At 41.2% G+C, this 27239-nt stretch overlaps 1 protein-coding gene across 2 annotated transcripts in view; it reads left to right on the top strand.

The window, feature by feature from the left end:
- ARHGAP20 (Rho GTPase activating protein 20) overlaps positions 1 to 27239 on the top strand; it is a 217869-nt gene that overhangs the window by 119196 nt on the left and 71434 nt on the right. For both annotated transcript variants that reach the window (XM_073613484.1, XM_073613485.1), the window contains 2 exons: positions 12635 to 12676; positions 22625 to 22709. In XM_073613484.1, the coding sequence (XP_073469585.1) occupies positions 12635 to 12676; positions 22625 to 22709 (127 nt within the window). The remainder of the gene's footprint in view (positions 1 to 12634; positions 12677 to 22624; positions 22710 to 27239) is intronic.

The following is a 27239-nucleotide window of genomic DNA, read 5'->3' on the forward strand; positions in this document are numbered from 1 at the left end:
GCGCTGCCTTGCAGTGAGATCATTCTCAGTCTCAGATTCTGGAGAGTTATCCCAGCCGTGCCCCTCCTTGAGGGATCTGTTACATTTGGAAGCCACTGAAAGCAAAGCTGTCCCTTGTAAACATAGAAGGCTTCTGTGTTTACAAGTGACAGCGGGAAGCAGGAGCGGAAGTTAGGAGATGGAGGTGGTGGATTGGAGTTCTGCCACGATCCGGCTGCAAAACTGGGTGTGAGAGCCACATGGCAAGGCCTTGCTGGCTGGATTCGGCCCGTGGGCCTTGTGTTTCACATATATGTGCTATGTTTTTACTTTAGAGATAAAAAGACTGGCAGGCTGCCACATCACTGCTTAGAGGGGGCAGGGTGCAGCTAAGCTGCTGAAAGTGAAAGCAGTTCTGAGGGCGATTTATGTCACTGTACATGCAGCTAGGTTGGTAAGGGCTCGTTTGAAAGTTAATTTACTACTTGTTAAGAATATGTAAAAATTTGAATGTCCACAATCTGACCACAACTCATGTTACGGTCTAACCATGCCTACACTGTCCAAAGCTAAAAATAATTTTAGCTTTATATATACTTTAAACATTGCTTGTAAGAGATCAGGTCCTGTTACATACTTTTTTTTTTTTTAACTTTTTTTGTGTTATTTGGAATTAAGGTAGTTACACTGGGGTAATATTGACCTGCCTGGTCTTTTTAAAGTCTTTCTAAAGCCTCTATTTTTTTTCCTCTAATAGTGATTAACAAACATTTTCAAGACAAACTGGCATGTTAAGTGTCTTCAAAGAAAGCAATGTGCTGTCAATATAAAGGGCTATGGGCGGAGCTAGGCATTACTGTTCACTGATAGGGCTATGAGCAGTGCCAACATCTAAGCAGCTACAGCAGCAGCAAGGGACACAACACTGCAGTGATTTCATGGCAGAAGGCAGGTCATTGTCTCCCTATCACAGGATGTGTCTATCCATAGGTTCTATGGACAGGATCAACAGGTATTTACTAAATGTCTCAGGGGGTACTTAGGAAAACATAGGGCCCAGCCTTAGCGGTATAGGCAGCTTACCTCACAGATGTGATTTTCTAGCGTTCTACTTTTTAAAAAAAATTTACAAAAATGATATTTTTATAGTAATCAGCCTTATCACCAAATTTTTCCTTATTTTAGCATGAATGTGAACTCCAACCTCTTCCGGCGAAAAACATTTGTGATCTCCCAAGATTCATTTAGGCCAAATGACCTTAGTGAGGACATGCAAGGGGTTTTGTGTCATGGTCAGGTCATGGCTATGTAGATACATACATTCCTTGATTGGGACAACAATCCCTGATGTTTGCAGACACTTTCATTTCTGTAAAGCAGCAAGGAAAATTTGAACATTCCCCATTTCCCACTGGCTTTCCTAACAGTGGCAGACTTAATGAGAAAGGCCAAGGTGGAATGTGAGCATGGAGCAATACTTGGTGGATGAAGATGGAATGAGTTGGAGGGTAACTGATCCTTCATGAAGAATTGCCAGTAATGTGGACAAATATTAGGAGCAATGATGACTAGACCTCTAGTCTATTATATGTGTCTTATTCCATTCTTTGATTGCCTTTTCATCTCTGCTTAGATTCTCTTAAAATACCCTGTAGTGAAAAAGCAACATATGCTATGTAGATCAAGGTTTTATGACTGAGAGTTCATCCAAAGGGCTGAGTGTGATTAAAGCCTTTGACTTGTTCTGTAATGAGTAGCTGTGATCCAGAGGTCATGGTAAACACTGGACTTGAACTTGGAGGAGAGAAAATAAATTCTCATTTCTAGGAGCTGATCATTTTTAATGACAATTATTATAATAATACAGACTGGGCCCTCCCTCAGTGCAACGCAATTTGTTCAGATAGCTGTGCCTAGGACAACAGATCCTTTCAGCAAATAAACACAAGAGACAACTTACAACTATCTTAGGCAAACTATACATGGGCCTTTACTTTAATTTCTGGTTCAATAATTTTATTCAATTATACCATTAAAACACAGTAACACAAAAAGGCACCTAATCCATAGGGCCTATGACTGGTGACATAAGGGAAAACAAACATACATAGCATAGACAAAAGAGGAGGAACATCCGCCACAGACAATCATAGTAAACCTAAATGTAACATGCATAGGTTCCCGGGTAAGTCCCCATGGTTAGCAAAATCAGCCAGGACATATAAGCTAGCAAACCACATTGTGATTAGTCCTGGGCACAAGTAGGAGACTAAATAGGGCTTAGAAACCCATCAAGAGAAAAAAGACAGAGGGTGGAAACAAGAAAATAAGACAAAGGCAAGATAGGAGGGAGAGGGGAAGAGTAGGGACTCAGGATCGTCAGAGAAACCAGTTAGAGCCAGCCCACGCTTTTCAGGGGGAGGTCAGGGAAGGCATACGCCAACCATGGTTTCAAATTTTCAGATTTGCTAGACATTTGTTCGTTAAGCATCATAGTCATCAAACAGTCTCTCACTCCCTGAAAGGGAACTGTAGGTTTCTTCCAGGCCTGGGCAATCATCCTCTTGGCTGCTATGAACAGATAGGATGCCATATTTTATTGACGAGCAAATAAGCTTGGAATGGTACTGTGCAGCAAAGCAAATGTAGCCTTCTTTCGGATGTTCAGGTGGAACAGGGAATACAGCAGACCAAACACTCGAGACCAAAAGCCTATATGTTCACCAGATATGTAATACATCCCCACTATGGCCACACCCCCGAAAACAGCAGTCACTAGAGGTTAGGTTGGCATGGGCTATACAAGCTGGGACCCAATACCACCAAAGCAACTATTTGTATGCCACCTCTGTGGCAGTGTTAAATGAACTATTAGCAACAGAAGACCAAGTCTTGCTCCAGTCCACTGGTTCAATCTCAGTTTCCGAGTCTGGTTCCCACTGAGCCACAAAGGGAAGTGAAGAGAAAGATGATTGACCATGCAAACGCGTTGACGCGTTAAGAGTGGGCTTGGCTTTATTTTCAACCAAAACGTTTTGTTTCTATTTTTGAATAGGGTGCCCATCTGATAAAAACTCTGTCATCTGTGTTTCTATTGACCCCTGTAAATGGGACAGAAAGTAAACAATCTAAAATGTTACAGTTGCCACTAGAACAGAAAGTGGGGGGACATGTTTCAATAGTGACACCTGTTTTGGTGATAATTATCCAGGATGAGATTTCCCCTAATTTTTGGGAGATTTCTTTCACTTCCTGTTGTGTCTCCAGGACAGAATGTGAGGGGAAATCTTCAGAATGGGGGCAACAATAGAAACTGGACAGAGATTTTTAACCCTTTCACACTCGAAAAGTGGGTGGGTAAAGTGGATGCAAATCTCCAGTATGGTTTACTAAAACTGGAGAGTGCAAAAACTGGTGTAGCTTTGCATAGAAACCAATCAGCTTCCAGGTTTTTTGCCAAAGCTTAAAGCGGAGTTCTGCCGATTTTTTTTTTTTTTTTAAGTCAGTAGCTACAAATACTGCAGCTGCTAACTTTTAAAATATGGACATTTACCTGTCCAGGGCGCCCGCGATGTCAGCACCTGAAGCCGATCTGTTCCTCGGCTCTTGGTTGCTGCCGCCGCCATCTTTGGTAAGGGAATCAGGAAGTGAAGCCTTGCGGCTTCACTTCCTGGTTACCTACTGTGCATGCGCGACTCGCACTGCGCGTTCCCACAGAAGGGGAAAGTGGTGTAGATACCCGCAGGTGGCGCGGGTATCTATGCCGGAAGTGGGAGCAATATACCTGTATTAGACAGGTATTTGCTCCCCCTTCCCCCCTGAAAGGTGCCAAATGTGATACCGGAGGGGGGGAGGATTCCGAAAAGCGGAAGTTCCCTTTTTTGTGTGGAACTCCACTTTAAGTGAACAAGCTGAAGTTAGAAGCTGATTGGCTACCATGCACAGCTGCACCAGAGTTTGCACTCTCCACTTTTAGTAAATTAACCCCATAGCAATAATAATATAACAGAGGTTACTAAGTGCTGCTTTGTAGCTGGATGTTGGGATGTGCAGCTGGTCTTTTCATTCTTTTCCTCACTAAGCTGCTGGATCTGGCCCTTCTTCTTGCCAGACCATCAATTTTACCATCTTACCGCTATCAGCAGGGATTCCATTTGCCCCAGTATATTATTCTTCTGGCAGTCATGTTGCCGCGGAGTGTGGGGGGATCTCTTCCTTTTGAGGACAACAACACTCAGTTTACATTTACAGACCTCTCTGATACCCCTTTGCTTTAAGACAGCAATCCCACCGGCACAATTATTTGGTGCTATTTTGACTGCAAGTCTTTATTGTGATTTAACGAAACATTGTAAACTACTTAATCATTCAATATTATATGAACCCCTCCCTTTTTTACACCCCTGAAGAAGGACTAAACTGTATCCCGAAACGCATTGGGTGTGAGGAGGTTTTTTCATGTATCTATTTGCATGGCGATAGAAACCGACTGCTTAGATAAATCAATGTTTCGTTACAATTTTTTAACTTTGTTTATTCATTAATAAAATTTGTTTATTATATTATTTTGTATATTTCGGTACATTTTTACACAAGATACTACTAGGTGCCTTAAAAGTCCACTTAGGGGAATTCCTTGTCTTTGTATTAAGTTATATTAGGGTCTTTTTTTTTCAGTACTCGCCGATACCAATTGCCGATACCTACCACAACTTTTTTGTTTACACTTCAGCTGTCGGCAATGGTACAAAGCATTGAAAAGTTATTTTGCAAATTAAATATATATTTTTTTTAATTTTGCGCTTTTTTCAATGTGAAACGTGTAAATATATGTTAAAGGTGTAAAAATATTAATGAACAAAGCAAGCAAAAAAAAAAGTTTAATTATTAATAGTTTACAAAATAAAAAATCAGCAGGAAAATAATAAAATAATAATTAAATGGGGAAGGGGAATAAGGTTTTAATAAGCCTGATTAGAGTAAATTAAGGGTTATTAAGGGGTTAAACAGAGGAACAATTTAATAAAAACCCCCCCAAAAATATATATTTTTTTACTTGACAAGGTTGCTTTAACCACTTAAGGACCTGGCCTATTTTTCAAACTTGTTGTTTACAAGTTAAAATCATTTTTTTTTTTTTTTTTTGCTAGAAACATGCATAGAACCCCCAAACATGATATATATATTTTTTCTAACACCCTAGAGAATAAAATAGTTGTCGCAATACTTTCTGTCACACCGTATTTGCGCAGCAGTCTTACAAGAGCACTTTTTTTGGAAAAAAAATACACTTTTTTACATTAAAAAATAAGACAACAGTAAAGGTAAAGTTAGACCAATTTTTTTTTATATTGTGAAAGATAATGTTACGCCAAGTAAATTGATACCCAACATGTCACTCTTCAAAATTGCTCCCGCTCCTGGAATGGCGACAAACTTTTACCCTTAAAAATCTCTATAGGTGATGTTTAAAAAATTCTACAGTTTGCATGTTTTGCATTACAGAGGAGGTCTAGAGCTAGAATTATTGATCTCACTCTAACGATCACGGTGATACCTCACATGTGTGGTTTGAATGCCGTTTTCATATGCGGGCACTACTCTTGTATGCATTCGCTTCTGCACAAGAGCTTGGCGGGACAGGGCACGTTAAAAAAAAAAAAAAAATTTTCTTATTTATTTTGCTTTTTATTTTTTATTTTTACACTGTTCTTTTAAAAAAAAATGTGTCACTTTTATTCCTATTACAAAGAATGTAAACATCCCTTGTAATAGAAAAAAAGCATGACAGGACCTCTTAAATATGAGATCTGGGGTCAAAAATACCTCAGATCTCATATTAACACTAAAATGCAATAAAATAAATAAATAAATAAAAAATGTCGCTTAAAAAAAATGTCCCTTTAACCGCTTCAGGCCCGGAAGATTTGGGTGCTGAATGACCAGACCATTTTTTTCCATTCGGCACTGCCAAGTAACTGACAATTGCGCGGTCGTGCGACGTTGCACCCAAACAAAATTGATGTCCTTTTTCCCACAAATAGAGCTTTCTTTTGGTGGTATTTGATCATCACTGCGTTTTTTATTAAACAAAAAAAGAGCGACAATTTTGAAAAAAACACAATATTTTGTACTTTTTGCTATAATAAATATCCCCATTTTTAAAAAAAAAAAGCTATTTCTTTTTTCAGTTTAGGCCGATATGTATTTGTCCACATATTTTTGGTATTAAAAATCACTATAAGTGTATATTGATTGGTTTGCGCAAAAGTTATAGCATTTACAAAATAGGAGATAGATTTATAGGATTTATTATTATTATTATTTTTTACTAGTAATGGCGGCGATTTTTATCGGGACTGCGACATTATGGCAGACACATTGGACACTTTTGACACATTTTTGGGACCATTGGCATTTAACAGTGATCAGTGCTATAAAAATGCACTGATTACTGTAAAAATGTCACTGGCAGGGTTAACACTAGGGGGCGATCAAGGGGTTAACTGTGTTCCCTCTCTGTGTTCTAACTGAAGGGGGGATGGGACTGTGTAGGGGAGATGACAGATTGCTGTTCATACTTTGTATGAACACACGATCAGTCTCTTCTCCCCTCAGAGAACTGGTTCTCAGTGTGCCACGAGCGATCGTGGGAGCCCGTCGGGCATCGTGTCCGTCGGGCACTCACATCAGCTCCGGGTGCGAGCAGCAGGTGCGCGTGGCCCCTAGTGGCCACAGTGTGAAGCGGTGTAACATAACGTTGTTTCGCCCAGCGGTGCCATTCTGCCGCAGTAAAACTGCGGCGGCTGGTCGACATGTGGTTAAGAGCTATGGGCGGAAGTGACGTTTTGACATCGCTTCCGCCCTGCAATAGTATGGAGCCGGGTAGGGGCCATCGCTGCCGGTGGCTCCTGTCACTGGCGGAGGTCACTGGAGCACAGAGGGAGGGGGGCCTCTCCCGCCACTGATAAAAGTGATCTTGTGTCGAATTCACAGCTGAGACCACTTTTATCTGAAAGCAGACCGCCCGCTGAAGAAGTAGATACTGGAGTTATGGCAGCTAGCTGCTGCCATAACAACGATATTCCACTTCAAAGAGCCGCCGTATAATGACGGCGGGCGGTCCATAAGTGGTTAAACTTGCTTAATTTGCAGATCAATGTTCACCTCTTTGATCTGTAAATGAATGAACAGAAGAACAGATAAGCAGATACAATGTTTCTTTTTATCTGCCTCTTTTTTTCAGCTGCTGAGCAATGTTGTTGATAAACATTGCTGGATGATTCTTTTTTTGACAGCTGAATGAGTCATCAATTGTTAAGCAAGTGGCAGCCCTGCTCCTTAACAACTGGTGATTGTGGCTTTTTTTTTTCTTACATGTCAGTGGGGGGAATCCCGCCGACAGATGAAATAACCGAGCCTGAAAATATTGGTTTCGGTTGTCGTAGCATTTGCATGAGTACCAATATTTGTGCAAATGCTTGGCATCAGCACTTTTTACATGAATCGTAGAAATGCTGGATTAAGATCGTGTGGGAGGTTGAATAGAGATTGCGATCTTTTCACAATTAATCGCGCAGCTCTACTCTGCAGCCTCCAAAAGTATCTTTGGCCTCCAACCCTTACCTTACTACAGTACTTAGCAGTGACATAGGGGTTGGAGGAAGGAACCATAGCATGTGACGGGGTATACGGGCATCTGATACTTTCAGGCGTGTCTATGGAGGGAAGGTTGGAGACATATGGTCTGCTGGAAAGATAACTATGGTGGGGTTGATTTACTAAAACTGGAGAGTGAGAAATATGGTGCAGCTGTGCATGGTAACCAATCAGTTTCTAACTTCAGCTTGTTCAATTAAGCTTTGACAAAAAAAAAATGGAAGCTGATTGGCTTCTATGCAAAGCTGCACCAGATTTTGCCCTCTCCAGTTTTAATAAATCAACCCCAGTGTGTCTTCTTTTGCAGGGACCTTTATTCAGCATTTATTTTGACCCCATTAAGGTTCTTTCTAAAGTTTACAGACATTGAAACACTCATAAGTGAAATTTCCCCTGTGACAATCTTTTAAATACTGAAACTATCTCATCAAAGATTTAAACAGATGGCTACTACAGAGATGGCTACTACACTTTTGAAAGTTAAAATAAAGTGCCATAGCCACATACACCATTCACTGACATAACATCACAATACATGTTTCACTTGCAGTTTCTGTTGGAGATTGATTGCTGAGTACACCTGCTTAGGAACATATGTGACACAATCCAAATGTTTATCAAGAGTCTGTTCTTGTTGCTGGAAAACTGGCAGGAGTACATTGTTTCCTTAAATAACACTGTGGAGAACACTGATCTCCTTCCAGTTATGCTGTGGTTTCTGAGTGTTCTTCAGCAGGCTTCCAATTAGCAGTGATATATATATATATATATATATATATAGTTGTGCTCTTTAGTTTACAGGCCTGGCAGAATTTATGATTTCTTGGCCATTTTTCAGAGAATATGAATGATAACACAAAAACATTTCTTTCACTCATGGTTAGTGTTTGGTTGAAGCCATTTTTTATCAATCAACTGTGTTTACTCTTTTTAAATCATAATCACAACAGAAACTACCCAAATGACCCTGATCAAAAGTTTACATACCCTAGTTCTTAATACGTGTATTGCCCCTTTAACATCAATGACAGCTTGAAGTCTTTTGTGGTATTTGTGGATGAGGCTCTTCCTCTTCTCAGATGGTAAAGATGCTCATTCCTCTTGGCAAAAAGCCTCCAGTTCCTGTAAATTCCTGGGCTGTCTTGTATGAACTGAATGTTTTGAGATCTCCCCAGAGTGGTTCAATGATATTGAGGTTGGGAGACTGAGATGGCCTCTCCAGAACCTTCACTTTATTCTGCTGTAGCCAATGACAGGTCAACTTGGCCTTGATTGATAAAAAATGGCTTCAGCCAAACACTAACTATGAGTGAAAGAAAAGTTTTTGTGTTATCATTCATATTCTCTGAAAAATGGGCAAGTAATCATAAATTCTGCCAGGCCTGTAAACTTATGAGCACAACTGTATGTATGTATATATATATATATATAGATATATATATCTATATATATATATATATAAAATATATATCAGGCTAAACTGGTATAAACTGGTTTAGCACAGCATCTTTTATGTTTAAACTGGTATTGGCAGTGGTAAACCACGCACAAGACAAGGACACCCAGGAACAGACAGTTCCAGAGCAGAAGAACTTTGCACAGCAAGGCCATAGCGTGAAAAAAAAAATCTGCTCATATAAGCTATTACAAAAATTTGCTTTAGTTCCTGAGTAACAGGGTGGCACCTAATGGGATCCTGGATTTAGTGGTTTTTATTATGTTTTCTTTCTATTACAAACATGACATTCAGGGTTACGAAAATCTGACCCAGTAGGGGGCAGGTCATGAGAACATAAAGGTACATATTATTGGTGTTACAAGGTATAGAACTAATGAAAGAAGAATTAAAAAAAAAATCATAGTCTGATCTATTAGGGATCCCCCCAAAAAACTTACAGGGTTCCATTGGGGAGATATAGGGCTACACAATAGTTACTTAAGGGAAGGGTAAGAGAGAGGGAACTGGTAGATAGGGCCATGATCAGACTTCACCTAAAGGCCCTGGAGGCCCGTGTTAGTTCCTGAGGGAAGAAAATGTACAACAGACAGCCTGACCTCCATTGTTCCATGAAGATGATCCTTGTGATTCTAGACCTGAGTTTGGCTACATAAAGAGTGGAAATCTTTCCTGCTTTGTTGATTGTCTACTTAGCAGCAGTAAGAACATAAGTTTGAACTGAGACTTGAAAAGATCAGGTGGCCTGGCACAAAGGAGAGAGTACTTTACTCTGCAAGGTATCCTATGCCCTATCAAGGTAGCAAGGAGCAAAAAGATGTCTGCCCAGTACTTTTGAGCCACATGACATGTCCACCAGATGTAATAAAAAATGCCCAATTGCCCACATCCCTGAAAGCAGATAGGGGACTAACCTGTCACAAAGTGAATGATTCCGATGGGCATCACATGTACCTTTTTAGTTTTCTATCAGCAGTTAGCGTTTTCACCTAGCAGCAGGTTTGCACAGCAAAATGAGAGACAGGGTGCTGAACATCACCCAGATAGCAAGGAATTGAGCTGCAAGTTTGACAATGACTTGCAAATAAAAATATTCAGTACAAAAAGAAGTGCAGAAAACATTGCAAATAATATTTGAAAAATCTGTGTATCAATATTGAATATTAAAAACACACATACCGTATTTAGTGGTTATGACATTCATGTGGAAAAATATATGACATTTTTATAAACAGATTAAGTTACTTAAATTGCGATATGGTTATAATAACTATAAACTCAGATTATAGTGAATGTCCCATATCCACAATACCCCAAGATACGCCCCTTCCTAACCAATGTCACCACAAAGCTTCTAATCCACTCCCTGGTCATCTCCCGCCTCGACTACTGCAACTCCCTCCTCACTGGTTTACCTCTAAATAGGCTATCCCCACTTCAGTCCATCATGAACGCTGCTGTCAGGCTCATCCACCTCACAAACCGCTCAGTGTCTGCTATACACCTCTGCCAATCCCTCTATTGGCTGCCACTCAGTCATCGAATTAAATTCAAGATACTAACTATAACTTACAAAGCCATCCACAACCTGGCCCCCAGCTACATCTCTAACCTAGTCACAAAATACCAACCCAATCGTTCTCTTCGCTCCTCCCAAGACCTCCTGCTCTCAAACTCCCTTGACACCTCATCCCATGCTCGCCTTCAGGACTTCTCCAGAGCCTTCCCCATCCTCTGGAATGCTCTACCCCAATCCGTCCGATTTTCTCCTACTTTATCCACTTTCAGACGATCCCTGAAAACTCATCTCTTTAGAGAAGCCTATCTGGCCCCCACTGTTAATAACAACTGTACATTTATCTTCTCAATCAGCACATCACCCACAGTTATTACCTCTTGTATCTCTTGACCTTCCCTCTTAGATTGTAAGCTCTAAGGAGCAGGGCCCTCTGATCCCTACTGTATTAAAGTGTATTGTATTTGTACTGTCTGTACTGAGGAAACAACTTATACCATCAATTCCACAGCCTAGTAAGGGGCGACTATGAAGGGCCATCAACTTCACATTCAAGCATGGATAATTTCTTCTCCATAGCAGATTAAAAAGCGCTTTTCAAGTTATTTTTCTGTAAACAGCATAAAGGATGCAATGGCATAGCAGGACTTGATCCGATGCATTTCGTCTACATAGACATCATCTGGGTTCACTATAATCTGAGGTTATAGTTATTATAACCATATCACAATTTAAGTAGGTTAATCTGTTTACAAAGATGTCATTTAATTTTCCACATGAATGTCATAACCATTACATAACGTATGTGTGTTTTTAATATTCAATATCGATACGCGGATTTTTCAAATTTTATTTGCAATATTTTTTTTTGCAATATGGTTATTTCGTTTTCATTTTAACATTAACACATGAATCACTTGAGGTACCAAAAACTAGAGCTATAGTGGTATCCTTTAGATAAGGTCCCCATATATTTATATTCATTGGATTAGCGCTGCACGTATTTTTTACTTCAATATTGATTTGGCCCACCCTTTGCAGCTATAACAGTTTCAACTCTTCTGGAAAGACTGTCAAGGTTCATGAATGTGTCTATGGGAATGTTTGACCATTCTTACAGAAGCTTTTTACGATCAAAAGTATTTTGTTAGATCGGTTCTATAATTGCACAAAAATAGCTGTTGATCCTACAAGAGATCCGATCAGCTCATAATTACTGATTCACTGAAATCCCAAACAACATTATCAGGTCTGCTCAGGTCACTTCTGTGGACTACAGAACACCTCCCTCTATATTATATATCCTATTATACCAAAAAAAAAAAAAAAAAATGCGTTTCTGAAAGAATGGTCAAATTTTCCCATAGACACACTCCTAAACCATGTGGACAGCCCTCCTAGAAGAGTTGAAGCTGGTATAGCTGCCAAGGGTGGGCCAACTCAATATTGAACCCTACAGACTAAGACTGGGATGCCATTAAAGTTCATGTGCGTGTTTTACTTTTGGTAAAATAGTGTCTATCTATCTATCTTTACCTATGGTTTTCCTATTTATAAAACGTATTAGTAAAAGTAATATTTTGTTTCTTGTTTTATTTGCTTTTGTACAGCAGCCCATAAACCTCTTGAAATACTGTAAACTAGAGCTACAATTACAGATCACCCCCCACATTTCACCCCCCACTGGTGCTGTCTGCTATTGTTCACTTATAATAGCAATGTCTTGGGCTTATTTGCTGTTTACAGTAAAAATACAGTTCATGTGTTAAATTAGATATCCCATCACTTCTAGTTAGTATATGGTTTCAGTTTTCTGAAGTCACTGACCTGGCTGTGGTTTCTGAATCACAAGACTGGCTGAAGAGAGTTACAGATTTGTTTGGCAGGTAGAACAGTTTAGAAATATGTGCCTTGGCTGAGTAGTTAGCTGTTTTCCTGGGGTTAGGCTTTAATGTAATATACTCCCTGAACGTAGAATTGTTTTTCTTTATTATGATTGTTTTTTTTCTGTTTTTCTCTTGCAGTACTCCAGAGGAGAAAGAAAAATGGTTTATGCTTTTTGAAAGGTAGGTTGCTTCTTATTATGATGTTATAACGATGTTATTTGTATTGTTTTTGTACAATGTAGAGCACAGTGCTTTATTTCCCTTCCTATTGCTTAATGTGAACCTATACTTTGCCAATACCCGCTCTGATCTGCCACCAATTTGTCTGTAAGTTTCAATTTGCTGAACATTAATTTGACAATTCCAAGATTTCTTTGATCATGTGCAATTACTGGACCAGGGTTCCTCTTAAAGGGTCAGTATACCCAACATGGTGTATATATTATAGGTCAGGGGTGCTCAAACTTTTGAAGAGTGGGGGCCACTTGATTGATTTGGTAACAAGGGCCACAAATGAAATGAAATGGTTCAGAATTTAAATTTTTCAATTTGGAATAGCATAATTAACATTTTCCTCCTGCAGCTGCTGAATGCCGGTGGGAGGGAGAGGAGGAGTAGTCATCTTTCAGCATTTTCAGTAGGAAAATGGAGAGGATCGGTCCCTGTATATGCCGCCCCCGCCACCCTTCCTGTCCAAGTCTAAAACAGAATGTGACAGGGAGGCCAAAAGGGCCCCCTAGAGTATAAGGCGGGGTTGCTATTGCAACCACTAACATTACACCAGTGGTTGGGGTTGGCTCAACTATGGAGTTTTACCACCCCCCAAAATGTAAACAAGCTATTACTGTCCTGATCCCCCTATTAGGGGCTTTCACACTGATGCACGTGCAGCTTTCTTGGGTTAGCTGCACTTTGCCATAGATTTCTTCTATATCTTGCGGGAGTGGTGCACTTTCTGAAAGCGAGTTTCAGGATTCAGGAGTTCAGGAGTTTTGGTGCATTTTCGGAAAGTGCACCACACCAGTAAGATATATTAGGAGTCTATGGCTCAGTGCAGCTAACCCGCAGGACACCCACAGACGCACTACGCTGCACCTGCAGATTAGTGTGAAAGCAGCCTAATAGATATTAACCCTGTTGTAGGTGCTAATATGCTGATTGCAAATGCACAGTGTATGTGTCGTTTAATACACTGACCTTCTTTTCGTCTTCCAGCTTCTGCTGGCATCACTCTCCAGGCTGCTAGAAAGGTCCCCAGGGGAAGTGCCCTTGGTATCGCTCCGCCTGGGACAAGATCCCCTCATTGGGCACCTGCTTCCTCTGCTGCTGGCTCGATGCACTTTGATGCTTTAGGATGGCAGGTTGGCAAGCCCAGATCGCGATCAATGGGTTTCCGACCCCAGGCATGCACTTCCCTGGTTTGAAGTCTAGGGGTCCATCAGAGGTCTCAGTGGGCCACATGTGCCACAGGTGATAGGTGTAGCCTTATGTGTTAAGCCAGCCCCTGTCTTCTTATATGTCTGTTAAATGTCTGAGATCCATCCAACAGAAGGCTCTTAGTGCCATTTTTCCCAACTATGTTTGTTATTAATCTGAGAGTGCTGGGTGTACCTGTCTGTCTTTTTGTGCTCAAGCTCCTTTTGATGCACTCTCCATAATGTAAAATACATTTAAAAAATCCAGCAGGGAGCAAGAGAGCCCCTTATAATGACCACTGCAGGTATGCTGAGCCAAGAATTCAACACGAGATACTTCACCAAAAGAGTTCCAAAAAAATACAGTCTGGTGATTTAAAGAGTAACTGTACTTATCACAGACAAGGCCACACAACTATTTATCAAAATCTTCCAGGTTAAAAGAGAAGTATGTTTTTGTTTTTTGCAGAATCATACCTACCTAGGTTCGATCACCAAGTGATCGAACACCGTTGATCGCTCAGTCCTCAGGGCTCCCTGAGCAGAGAGCTGGTGACTGTCAGTCAGCGGCTGTCTGCTCTGCCCCCCCCCCCCCTCATTGGAGCTCTGGGCTGTGGAGGGGGCGGGAGCTGTCTGGCTCAGGCTCTCTCCGGCTCGCTGAGAGGCTGAACCTGGTGTCAGTCCAGGCATGTGGAGAGATCCTGACTTCATTGTTGCTGTCTGCTGAAAACGGGTCACAGGATGAACTGCACTATTGTGATTCACAGGAGAAACACAGACAAATGAGATTTGGCTGTACTTCTCCTTTAAGCCCACACATACACTCTTTGCCCTCATACAATCCTATCTTTTTTAAGTGCAAGATCGTATTCAAGACTGGCTGGGCTGGGTATACGCGGTTAGTTTTTTTTCATTCGGCTAGTGGACTGAATGAAAAAAAAACATACTGATTCCCCCATCCACACAAATTCTCCCTACTGTGCCACTGTATTCTGACAGTGGGGACTCTCTGCTGTCATAATACACTAATCAGCGACCGCAGCCATGATGGATGAATGTTTTTCAGCATGGCCGTTCGACAGAAGTCAATCTTATGATCAACTTCAGTCAAACTATGAGGGCCAAACAAAGATTGAAATTCAGCCGTCTGTACCCCCTTTACCTAATTCTTATAAGAGAAGGAGTACAGAGCTCATGACCCAGCTGAAAAAGAGTATGACAAGCATCTGTGTGGACTTGTTGCAATATCTCTGTAAATCTGGGGCAGTTGAGTATATGGGGGGGAACAAGGATGACTGCAGTATGAGAGGTGCAATTACATTTTAGGTTATATTTACATCTTTTGGTGTGTGTTTTTTTACACATATTATCAATAATATTGCTTAGGCTGGGTTCACACTGGTCCGACAAACGCTCCGACATTGGGAGCTAATGTCGCATGACGTGTGAAATTCAATGTTTCCCTATGGGAGCCGTCCTAACTGGTCCGACACAAGTCGTTCCGACTTTAGAAATGCTCCCTGTACTACTTTGGTCTGACTTTGATCCTACTTCAGCCCATTGACTATCATTGAAGTAGGATCAAAGTCGGATCCTTGTCCTAACCATCCGACTTTGGCATCCGACATTGTGTTATTTCCTGCCCCCTGCTGTAGCCCCTCCCATTGTGTGTTAGTTTTGATTGGTCAAAGGACAAGTGTACTATCTGAAAAGTCGGATCAAAGTAGTATCCTGTTCATGAAAGTCAGATGGATGTAGGACCAATGTAGGATCAATGTAGGACCAATGTAGGACTGATGTCGCAGAGCAAAGTAGGATGAAAGTCGTACTACTGTTGTGTAGTATAGTGTGAACCCAGCCTCAGGCTTTCATTGCCAATGGCGCTTGGATGCATCAAAAAACTGATTAGGGACCCAAAATGTAAACAAGAACAATTTAAACCAATGGCTAACCTGTGTATAAAATATCAGCTTGTATACACTGAGCGTTTAGTAAAACTTTCTGGTATTTTTACAGAAGTGGGAACAAATGCTGCTCACTGATTGGATGGATGCAGTTGCCATTTAGCCATGTGATAACACTTTGCACTGTCAGTGCTGGATTCATAGCATCAGGCACTTATTAGACAAATAACACAGCACTTTTGTTTTCCTTTGTAATTTTTTTGAAATACAAACTGCTCCCTTCCACTGTACTGTAGTATAAATCACTTTCATTACAAAAAACTGCTTACTGTCAGGGATATGATGGATGGTTTTATTGTGATACGGAGATGCATGCTGAACGATCAGCTGCTGCTGGATTCCTGTGGTCTTCCTGGCTTTATTTTCAGTCTGCGGAATTTGTGCTGTTTGGACTGAAAAGTTAAAGTCCACTTTTTTTATTGTGGTGTCGAAATGAAAAGTAATCATTTTTCTAACAGTTAACAAATCAACAATTACATTTTTTTTGCTACCTTTTCTATTTTAAGAGTGGAAAAATGACATCTGTACACTGTATTGTATGCTGATTGAAAGGAACAGTCCACCCAAAAGTGATTCCCTAAAGTTATAAGTCAAGTCTGGATGATCATCTGGCTTGTGTTATCGCTAAGGACCTCCAGTAGAAAGTTCTGTACATTGGAGTTCCTGGCTCTGATCCTGCCTTTGGTCATTTTGGGAGCTTCCGCACACTTTTGGGTGCTCCTGCTTCTGTTATAGTAAACAGAATCTGGCTACACACAGATTTGATTTTCTTTAGGTATGACCTGTTAGATCGGTACATTGTTTCAGCTGGATAACGCAGTCCTGTTTTCCATAAAGTGGCATGGGAGTCACCAAAAACAAAGCGGTTCCCTACTTACTTCTCTGGTGGTCCCTGTCTGCTATATGTATTCTCTTTGATATCTGTTATGTTTCAGGTTACAAAGCATGGTGAAGTAATTTACTAATGAAATAAAAGTTATTTTATTTTTCATTTTGCACATTTGTTTTTTAACTCACTAAGAAAATTAAGGAACAAAATGAAAAAAAAAAAAAAATGTTATCTCTTGCCTTGGCTACTGCAACTCCACTTGACTAACAAATAAAATTCAAAATACTAACAACATACAAAGCTATCCAATATGCCCTGACCTACATCACCAACCTCATCTCAAAATATCACCTAAACCGTTCTGTTCACTTCTGCCAAGACATCCTGCTCTCTGGCTTCCTCATCACCTCTCACCTCCTCCCATGCTCTCCTCCAGGGTTTCCCCAGAGCTTCTTCCATCCCCTGGAACTCTATACCCCAATTTGTCCAGCTATCTTCCACTCTGTCTGCCTTTTGGCGATCCCTGAAAACTCATCTCTTCAGAGAAGCCTATCCCGTTTCCACCTAACAACTGAACTTTTACTTTCCCCATCAACTCATCTCCACAGTTACTACCTTTTATATCACTTGCCCATCCCTTTTGGATTGTAGATTCTTACAAACAGGATCCTCCAAAGACTCTTTTTTTAAACTACTGTATATTGTAACTGTACTGTCTCACTTCATATTGTAAAGAGCTGTACAGACTGCTGGCGTTATATAAATCCTGTATAATAAGTAATACAGCCGACCCCGTAAAGTCGCGGTTCAGAGTTCGTGGCCTCAGTCATTTTTTCCCAGCCTAGCATTCCCACATCAGGGCGACCTGTCAGGCGACTTGTCAGCCTGACAAGTCGCTCTCCATGCAGTACAATGAAACTGTTCTAATGGAAATCCCATCTGGTAAAAATTAAGAAATGTGAATGGATCTTTAGCCATGAAGAAAGTGAAACCCAAATGTAACTGTTGTAATAGGTGGGAATTCTAGATCTAGATTCTATCATCATTAGCCCTTGTTAAAAATGTAGGAAACATTTAAAGTGTCAGGTCTTTTCAAAAGTGATATTTTAACTATAGGGGGAGATTGGTAGGTTACGTCAGCCCCTGGATTTTTAAATATCTTGGGTGCTCCAACAGTGAGATCACCTGGTCATAATTTCTGACTCTTTTCCAGTCCTCATGGGAGTCTAGGGTATTCCCACCATGTTTATTGATGTTTATATGTTCCAGCTCCACATGTTCATGGGTCTGCACACATGCTCTTAGTAAAACCTTCAAGAAAGACCCAGGAATAATATTCTATAAATAAATAATAAGCAGCACCCCAAACCGCTAACGTTTTGATTTTCATATATTTATGAAAGAAAGCATCATATAAGTGGCTAAGTGGTAAGCACTTCTGCCTAGCATCTCTAGGTTCGAATCCCAACCAAAGCACTACCTGTCTGGAGTTTGCATGTTCTCCCTGTGCCTGCGCAGATGTACTCTGGTTTCCTCCCACACTCCAAAGACATGTTGGTAGGTTAATTGACAACTGTCTAAATTGACCCTAGTATGTGTGTGAATGTGAGTTTGGGACCTTAGAATGTAAGCTCCTTGAGGGAAGGGACTGATATTAATGTACAATATACATGTAAACTGCTGCATAAATTGGCAGTGCTATATAAGTACCTGTAATAAATAAATAAATATAGAGAAATAACAGTACAACAGAGTACATTCACAAAATCTCCCCACAGTTCATCGATCTAGACCAACCTTTTGTAGAGCGAGGGCCACTTAGGCGACTTGGTAACCGGTCGCGGGCCACAATGAGCAGAGCATATGGATGACAGGTTCGTGTCCACGCATATGCAGAGCAGACATGGACACAGCATGCTCTACTCTATGGGGCCTCCGATCTGATCCACCCAGATGGAAGGGGACAGATCCCCTTGTTTTTTTTTTTTTTTTTAGCGGATCGGATTGGAGGTAGGCGGGTGTAAATGGACAGTCTGTTTACATTTGCCGCTCCATAGAGGTGAATAGAGGGTCTGATTGGTTTCGGACCTAAGGGGTCTAAGAATTCTTTCACAATTGCAGAGCAGACATGGACACAGCCCACTCTACTATATGGGCCCTCCAATCTGATCCGCCCAGATGGAAGGGGACAGATCCCCTTCTGTTTTTTTTTTTTTAGCAGATCGGATCGGAGGTAGGTGGGTGTAAACGAACACAAGTCTGTTTACATTTGCTGCTCCATAGAGGTGAATAGAGGCTCTGATTGGTTCAGACCTAAGGGGTCTAAGGCTGTTTTCACACTGTTGCGCTATGGTTTACCCACACCGTGGGTGCAGCGCAGTGCACCTGTGGCTTTCCTGCGGGTTAGCTGCACTTTGTCATAGACTTCTATTATATCTTGCAGGTGTGGTGCACTTTCTGAGAGTGCACCAAACCCACAGGTAATAACCGAAGTCTATGGCTCTGTGCAGGTAACCCGCAGGAGCACTGTGATTATAGTATTAAACTTACCTTTAATAACAGTCTTCCACTCAGGTATCGCCGGCAGTTGCTGTCCCAGGCAGAGTGCATTTGGTATCACTCCGCCTGTGACAGGAGTTGGCGCCATACAAGAAGCATCTGCTTATGCGACTCTGCCGCTTACTTCCTCTACCGCCAGCTTTATTCACAACACTGATGCTCTGGGGTGGCAGGTCGGAAACCTACGATCTGAGCTTACCAACCCACCTTCCCAGAGCAGGAGGTCACGGGCCACATCAGAGGGCTCTGCGGGCCACTGGCTGGGCACCCCAGATCTAGACAAAGACAATGTCTAAGCTACAAGCATCATATACATTTACATTAGAACAGGGAGGAGATCCAGGCTAATAGTACAGCTAATAGTACGGCAATTAACAAACATCAATACTGGAAGAAGCCACTGGGAATCACAACGTTTCAGAGTAAAAACCCCCTTTCTCAAGAGAGACCCATCTGGAGAAAGGGGGTTTTACTCCCAAACGTTGTGATTCCCTCCCCTGCATGATCCTTTGTGTTCGCATTTCAGCTAAAGGCCTTTTCTGGTATTTAACCATGTGTATTGATGTTTGTCAATTGCTGTACTATTAGCCTGGATCTCCTCCCTGTTCTAATGAAAATATGTATGTTGCTTGTAGCTTAGACGTTGTCTTTGACTAGATAGGGGAACTGTGGGGAGATCTTGTGCATGTACTCTGCTGTACCGTTATTTCTCTTTATGATGCTTTCTTTCATAAATATATGATAATTAAAACATTTTTTTTTTTTTTCAGTGCTGCCTTTTATTTATTTATAGAGTATTATTTCTGCACGCATGCTATTACAGTTATGAGTGGTATCCACTCTCCCTGCTATGTTGTTTATTTATATTATATTGTGCGGAAAATAACGCGAAGAGCCCACCTCCCTCATAATGGCTACAGCATGTGTGCAGATCCACGAAATCACATACAGAGATTTCACCAATAGAGTCCATGAGAAATATAAGAAATTCTACAGCATCTACCAAAAACAAAAGTATCTGCTTTCACTGCTCTCCAATTGCTGCAGATGTTTTACACTTTCAGGAGGGTTGAATACCTGCCCCCCCGTCACACTCAGTGGTCCCTCCTGCCAGCACGTATGTCCTATAGAGATGTACAAGCGTGCGGGAGGAACCACTGCATGTAGTGGGAGGAGCAGGTATTCACACACATGGAAGTGTGAAATAACTGTAGCATCAGGGAGCAGTGAAAACAGACATTTAGTTTTGGGTAAATGTTGGAGAGTATAACCACCTGACAGTTTCTTATATTTCTCAGGGACTCTATCGGTCACTGATGAGGAAGCATTTCAAGACAGGGACCATTGGAATGGTAAGTAAAGATGGGCCCCTTTTCTAAGTGACCCTGTGGGGACAGGGTCATTTTAATTTCTCAACTGCAGGGAGACATTTACTCATGATATTAAGCAATCATATCCCTTATTTTATTTTTCCAGTAACTGAAAAATGAAACCTCATTATTTGTTATTGCCAGCTGTTCCATTTTTTTTCTCCAGGTTTCATTAATCAGCTCAGCACATTTCAAGTGTTTAAGAAGAAAGTGGAGCACTGTGAGGAAACTTGCATACACATGAGGAGAATATACAAACTCCATGCAGACAGGACCCCTAGTAAACCATATCAACCAATCAGCAATCATAATTTCCAGCTTTATCTGAGATAATGATTCTGTGGGATGGGTTATTATTCCTTGCATTATCATTCCTAATGTTTGTAGTTATGACCTTATTTTCAACATTATTATGCTTTTAAAGTCATCCACCTTACAAACCGCTCAGTGTCTGCTACCCCTCTCTGCCAATCCCTCCATTGGCTGCCACTCGCCCAACGAATTAAATTCAAAATACTAATAATAAGTTACAAAGCCATCCACAACTCTGCCCTCAGCTACATCACTAACCTAGTCTTAAAATGCCAACCTAATCGCCATCTTCGTTCCTCCCAAGACCTCCTGCTCTCTAGCTCCCTCATCACCTCCTCCCATATCCGCCTCCAGGACTTCTCCCGAGCCTCGCCCATCCTCTGGAATTCGCTGCCCCAATCTGTCAGACTGTCTCCAAATTTATCCACTTTTAGGCGATCCCTGAAAACTTTCCTCTTCAGAGAAGCCTATCCTGCCTCCATCTAACAACTGCACTATCTTCTCCGTTAGCTCATCCCCCACAGCTATTACCCTTTTGTATAACTTGACCCTCCCTCCTAGATTGTAAGCTCTAACGAGCAGGGCTCTCTGATTCCCCCCCATATTGAATTGTATTGTAATTGTACTGTCTGCCCTAATGTTGTAAAGCACTGCGCAAACCATCGGGGCTATATAAATCCTGTATAATAATAATAATAGTAAACTGAATCTCCACGTTTGCTATGAAAATAAGAATTATTTCCTGGTCATTTATTTGCATTCCAACAATTATGGTACATTTCCTACAGATTCTTCCCTGATTATTATTATTTAAGGTACTTATATAGCGCTGTCAATTTCCGTAGTGCTTTACATATACATTGTACATTCACCCTACCCTCAAGGAGCTTACAATCTAAGGTCCCTAAACTCACATTCATATACTAGGGCCAATTTAGACAGAAGCCAATTAACCTACCAGCATGTCTTTGGAGTGTGGGAGGAAACCAGAGTACCCAGAGGAAACCCACACAGGCACAGGGAGAACATGCAAACTCCAGGCAGGTAGTGTCGTGGTTGGGATTCGAACCGGCAACCCTTTTTACTGCTAGGTGTGAGTTCTACCCACTACACCACTGTGCCACCCAGATTCTGTTCTGTAGGTAACTGAAACAGGCCATTTAGGCCCTATTCTATGTTTTTTGTCTCCAAAATACCATACATAAATTAAAAAAATGAAAAATCCCACAGCTCTGGTTGCAGCTAGATTTGGGCTTTGAGTGGAAGATCCTATACTGAAGTAACTACATGATTTTTCTCAGTACTGTAATAAAAAAAAAGTTGCATCCTTAGCACCCATAGGTGTATGAGCATCCTATAGACCAGCCAGGGTTCTAGTTTTGCAACAACTAGAGGTCCCCTAATTGCATATCCCTGCTCTAGGGTAAAAAGGATGAAAAGGCCTGCTATAGACAATTATCAAATACTTTTGCTGCAGTTGCAATAAAATGAAACTGGAATTTTTTGGCAGTTTTAGAAAATCATAGCTGACTGTAGAATAAAACGATAGGGTGTTTTTCTTTAAATAACATTGCATTAAAAAATTTCTTGTGTATATACAGTATGTCCCAGTAATTTGTATTGTAAATGGAGTATTCCTTTAAGCTTTAGCCTTTTTAACCTTTATTCTTGCTTACTAGATACATCAAGGAAGAGAAAGAAAACGACCACCCAAAAACCATTCCTCTAAAGATTATTACAAAGGATATCGGGAACTGTGCCTATGTAAGTGTTTGTATAAATTCATTAAATTTCACTTAGGTATACTGACGTCTATAACCCAGGTTAGGAAAATATTTCTCTTCATAACTTTCCATTAAACACATTTTCTCAAGTATGTACTGTGCTGCGAGATTCTGTGTGTTCACTCAATGACTGCCTCCTAATCTGCAAAGACTGGTAAAGTGGAACTCTAGAAAAAAGTGTTTTTGTTTGGCTAGAGAGAGGGCTAGAATCTCTGTCAGTTTTTATTGGCATTCTGCTCTTGTCTCTGGAATAATGGTCTCCAGGAAAGGAAATCTCTCCAATAGGAACACTACAAAAAACTTTGGTTTGGAAGGGTTACAATCAATGCTATGCAGTATTTTACTGCTGAGATGATACATCGGGACCACAGACCACAATAGGAAACAGCAATACAAACTGAACAACAAACTAGATGTTACATACAATGCGGCCTCATTAAGCAGTAATGGCACATAATTCATAAATAAAGGCTCAGCGTGATCATAGGCTATGCATGCAGTGGGGAAAATAATTTTTTGACTTACAAAGAAATTAAGGGTCTATCATTTTTTATCATAGGTGTCATTTAAATGATAGAGACAGAATAACAACCAAAAATCCAGAAAAAAAAAACACATTATACAAATGTTATAAATTGAGTTGCAGTTCAGTAAGTAAAATAAGTATTTGATCCCCTACCAACCAAAAATAATTCTGTCTCCCACAGACTGGCTATAGTATGTGCTCATGTGGTACACAGATTAATCCTGTCAATTTAAGAAGGTGCTCCTAACAACAACTCGTTATGTGTATAATAGAAACCTGTCCACAGAATCTCTTTCTTCCATTCAAACCTCACCATCATGGGCAAGACCAAAGAGCTGTCAAAGGGCATCAGTGACAAGATTGTAGACCTGCACAAGGCTGGAATGGGCTGCAAGACCATCAACAAGAAGCTTGGTGAGAAGGAGACAACTGTTGGAATGGTTATTCGCAAATTGAACAAATACAAAATAACCATTAATCGCCAACGTGGTTGAGCTCCATGCAAGATTTCACCTCATGGGGTAAGGATGATCATGAGAAAAGTGAGGGATCAGCCCAGAACTACACGGAAGGAGCTTGTAAATGATCTGATGGCAGTTGGAAACACAGTCACAAAACAAACCATTGGTAACACAATATGCCGCCATGAATTGAATTCCTGCAGCGCCCGCAAGGTTCCCCTCCTCAAGAAGCCCATGTACAGGCCCTCCTGAAGTTTGCCAATGAACGTCTAAATGATTCAGAGAAGGATTGAGTGAAAGTGCTGTGGTCAAATGAGATCAAAATTGAGCTCTTTGGCACAAACTCGACTAGCCGTGTTTGGGGGGAAGAAAAATTCTGGTTATGACCTAAGAAAACCATCCCTACAGTTAAACACGGAGGTGGAAACATTATGGTTTGGGGCTGTATCTCTGCTAAAGGTACAGGCTAAGTTTGCCGCATTGAGGGGCCAATGGAGGGGGGCATGTATTGTAAAATCTTGGATGAGAACCTTCTTCCCTCAGCCAGAACACTGAAGATGGGTCATGGATGAGTCTCCCAGCATGACAATGACCCAAACATACCACCAAGGCAACGAAGGAGTGACCCAAGCACAGTAAGGTCATGGAGTGCCCTAGCCAGTCTCCAGACCTTAATCCTATAGAAAAATTTATGGTGGGAGCTGAAATTTCGAGTTGCCAAGCGACAGCCAAGAAACCTTTAGAGAAGATCTGTAAAGAAGAGTGAGCCAAAATCGCTCCTGAGATGTGTGCAAACCTGGTAACCAACTACAATTATAGGATTTTTATAACAGCTTACCTGTAAAATCCTTTTCTTGGAGTACATCATGGGACACAGAGCCTTTAAATGAGGCAATTGACTTGTGGAGGTAGAGTATTTGGTAAACATTTTTATTTGTAACAATAGTAAAAAAGTATTTTCATATATACATGCACACATGGCATAAACATAATGAATGCATTTACGTCAGCTTGGCAACACATAATAGATAGTAAATATTGATAAATGTAATACAAGGTATTTCATATTAGCAGGCATTGGTACTAATATGAAATACCTTGTAATAGATTTATCAACATTTATTTACAAGTCAATTGCCTCATTTAAAGTCCCACATTCCCTTCTTATGTACTTGAACCCGGGATGGAGGTACATTTATTGTGCCTCATTTAAAGTCCCATACTCCCCCCTCTTGGCTAATTACTTAATGGGTTATAAGCCACCTTCAGGTGATGGACACTGGTTATACCCAATCCAGGAAGTTCACTCCCCTATATAACCCCTCCTCCTTCCAGGAGCACATCAGTTTTTGTAGCAAAGCAATATACTTAAATCCCAAAAAAGAGGGGAGTGACCTCTGTGTCCCATGATGTACTCCAAGAAAAGGATTTTACAGGTAAGCTGTTATAAAAATCCTATTTTCTTTATCGTACATCATGGGACACAGAGCCTTAAGTAATTACTTAATGGGACGTCCCATAGCAATGTTACTCGAGGAGAGGGAGACACAACCCAGAGGGTACCCCCAGACTTGAGGACCTATGCTGCTGCCTGCAGCACACTTTGCCTGAAGGCGATATCCTCATACCTCCTTACATCCAGCTGATAAAATTGTGTGAATGTATGCACTGAACTTGCGGCCTTACAGATCTGAGCCATGGAGGCCTGATGACGCACTGCCCAAGAAGCACTAACCGCCCTGGTAGAGAGTGCCTTAACTTGAAAAAGGGGAATCTTACCCCTTAAATCATAAGTATGAATTATCACTTGCCGAATCCACTTAGCGACAGTGGATTTTGACGCTGCCTGTCCTTTCTTAAGACCTTCTGGCACAATAAATGAGACAGTCTTACAAATCTGAGCAGTTGCCTTTCAATAGATTTTCACTGCTCTCACCACATCAAGACAATATAGTGACTTTTCTTCCCTGGAACATGGTTTTGGAAAAAACGCTGGCAGGACAATATCTTGGTTGAGGTGAAAACCTGAAACTACTTTTGGCAAAAAGTCTGGACGAGGACGTAACACCTCTGTCCTCATGAAAAATCAAATATGGCTCTTTATAAGAAAGAACAGCCAATTCCGACTTGGCCTTTAATAGTACTCAAGGCCAATTTCATTTCTACCCCTGATTGTAAAAAGGCAAGAATTCTGCCTATGATATATCTCCAAGGGTGCCAACCCTTGGATTCACACCAGGAAACATAAGCCCTCCAGACCCTATAATATATAGTTCTGGAAGCTGGCTTCCTTGCATTAATCAGGGTAGAGATAACTGACCCGGAAAGCCCACGTTTCTTTAGAATGTGGGTTTCAATAGCCAAGCCATTAAATTTAGAGACCGTAAGGAAGGATGAAATATCGGTCCCTGTGAGAGCAGATCTGGACGTAGTGGGAGGGACCATGGGCCCTCCACTGCCATCTTTACGATTTCTGCATAGCATGACCTTCTGGGCCATGCTGGTGCCACCAGAATTACCGGCTTGCTTTCCAGCTTGATCCTGTAAAGAAGTCGAGGCAGCAACTGAATAGGGGGGAATGCATAGATCAGTGAGAACTGATCCCATGGGGTCACCAACGCATCTGTTCCGCATGCGAGTGGATCCCTTTTTCTGGCCACAAAGTTGACTAACTTCATGAACCTGGATGCTAGAAGATCTACGTCTGTAGTCCCCATCTTTGGCAAACAGCCCTAAATATGTTGGGGTGAAGAGACCATTCTCTACTCCCGAAATGAAGACTGCTGATAGGCACGGAACATTCCTTTCTGCCCAAGTTAGAAAATGGTTCACCTCTCTCTGCACTGAGAGACTCTTGGTGCCCCCTTGGTGATTGATATAGGCCACAGCTGTGGCATTGTCGGAGTGGATCCTGACAGGACAATCCCGTAGCCTGAAAGTCCAGGCCTTTAGAGCCAGACGCACTGCCTGAATCTCTAGGATATTGATGGGCAAGGTTCTTTCGGTTCTTGACCACTGTCCATGGACAGTTGTCTTTTCTAGTACTGCTCCCAAGCCTGAAAGGCTGGCATCCATCGTTACCACTTTCCAGATGACTGGTCTGAAGGATTTTCCTTTTAACAGATTCTGGGTTAGTAACCACCAAGTGAGGCTTTGGGACACTCTTGGGGACAACCGCATTGGCAAGTCTAAAGCTTGAATTGTTTTGTTCCAAGCAGACAGGATTGTAAGCAGATTGTAAGCTCTTCTGAGCAGGGCCCTCTTAATCCTCTTGTATTTTATTGTATTATAACTGTATTGTCTCCCTTTTATATTGTAAAGCGCTGCGTAAACTGTTGGCGCTATATAAATCCTGAATAATAATAATAATAATAATAATAATAATAATAATACTGATTTGCAACAGTCTTGAATGAAACTGGGCATAGGGAACTGCTTTGAATGAAGCCACCATGGTTCCTAGCAACTCATGCAAAGGCGAATGGAAGGATCGCCTTTTGACCTGACCATCCACACCAGCTCT

This window comes from Aquarana catesbeiana, linkage group LG02 (assembly GCF_042186555.1).
Source record: "Aquarana catesbeiana isolate 2022-GZ linkage group LG02, ASM4218655v1, whole genome shotgun sequence".
Lineage (NCBI taxonomy): Eukaryota > Metazoa > Chordata > Amphibia > Anura > Ranidae > Aquarana > Aquarana catesbeiana.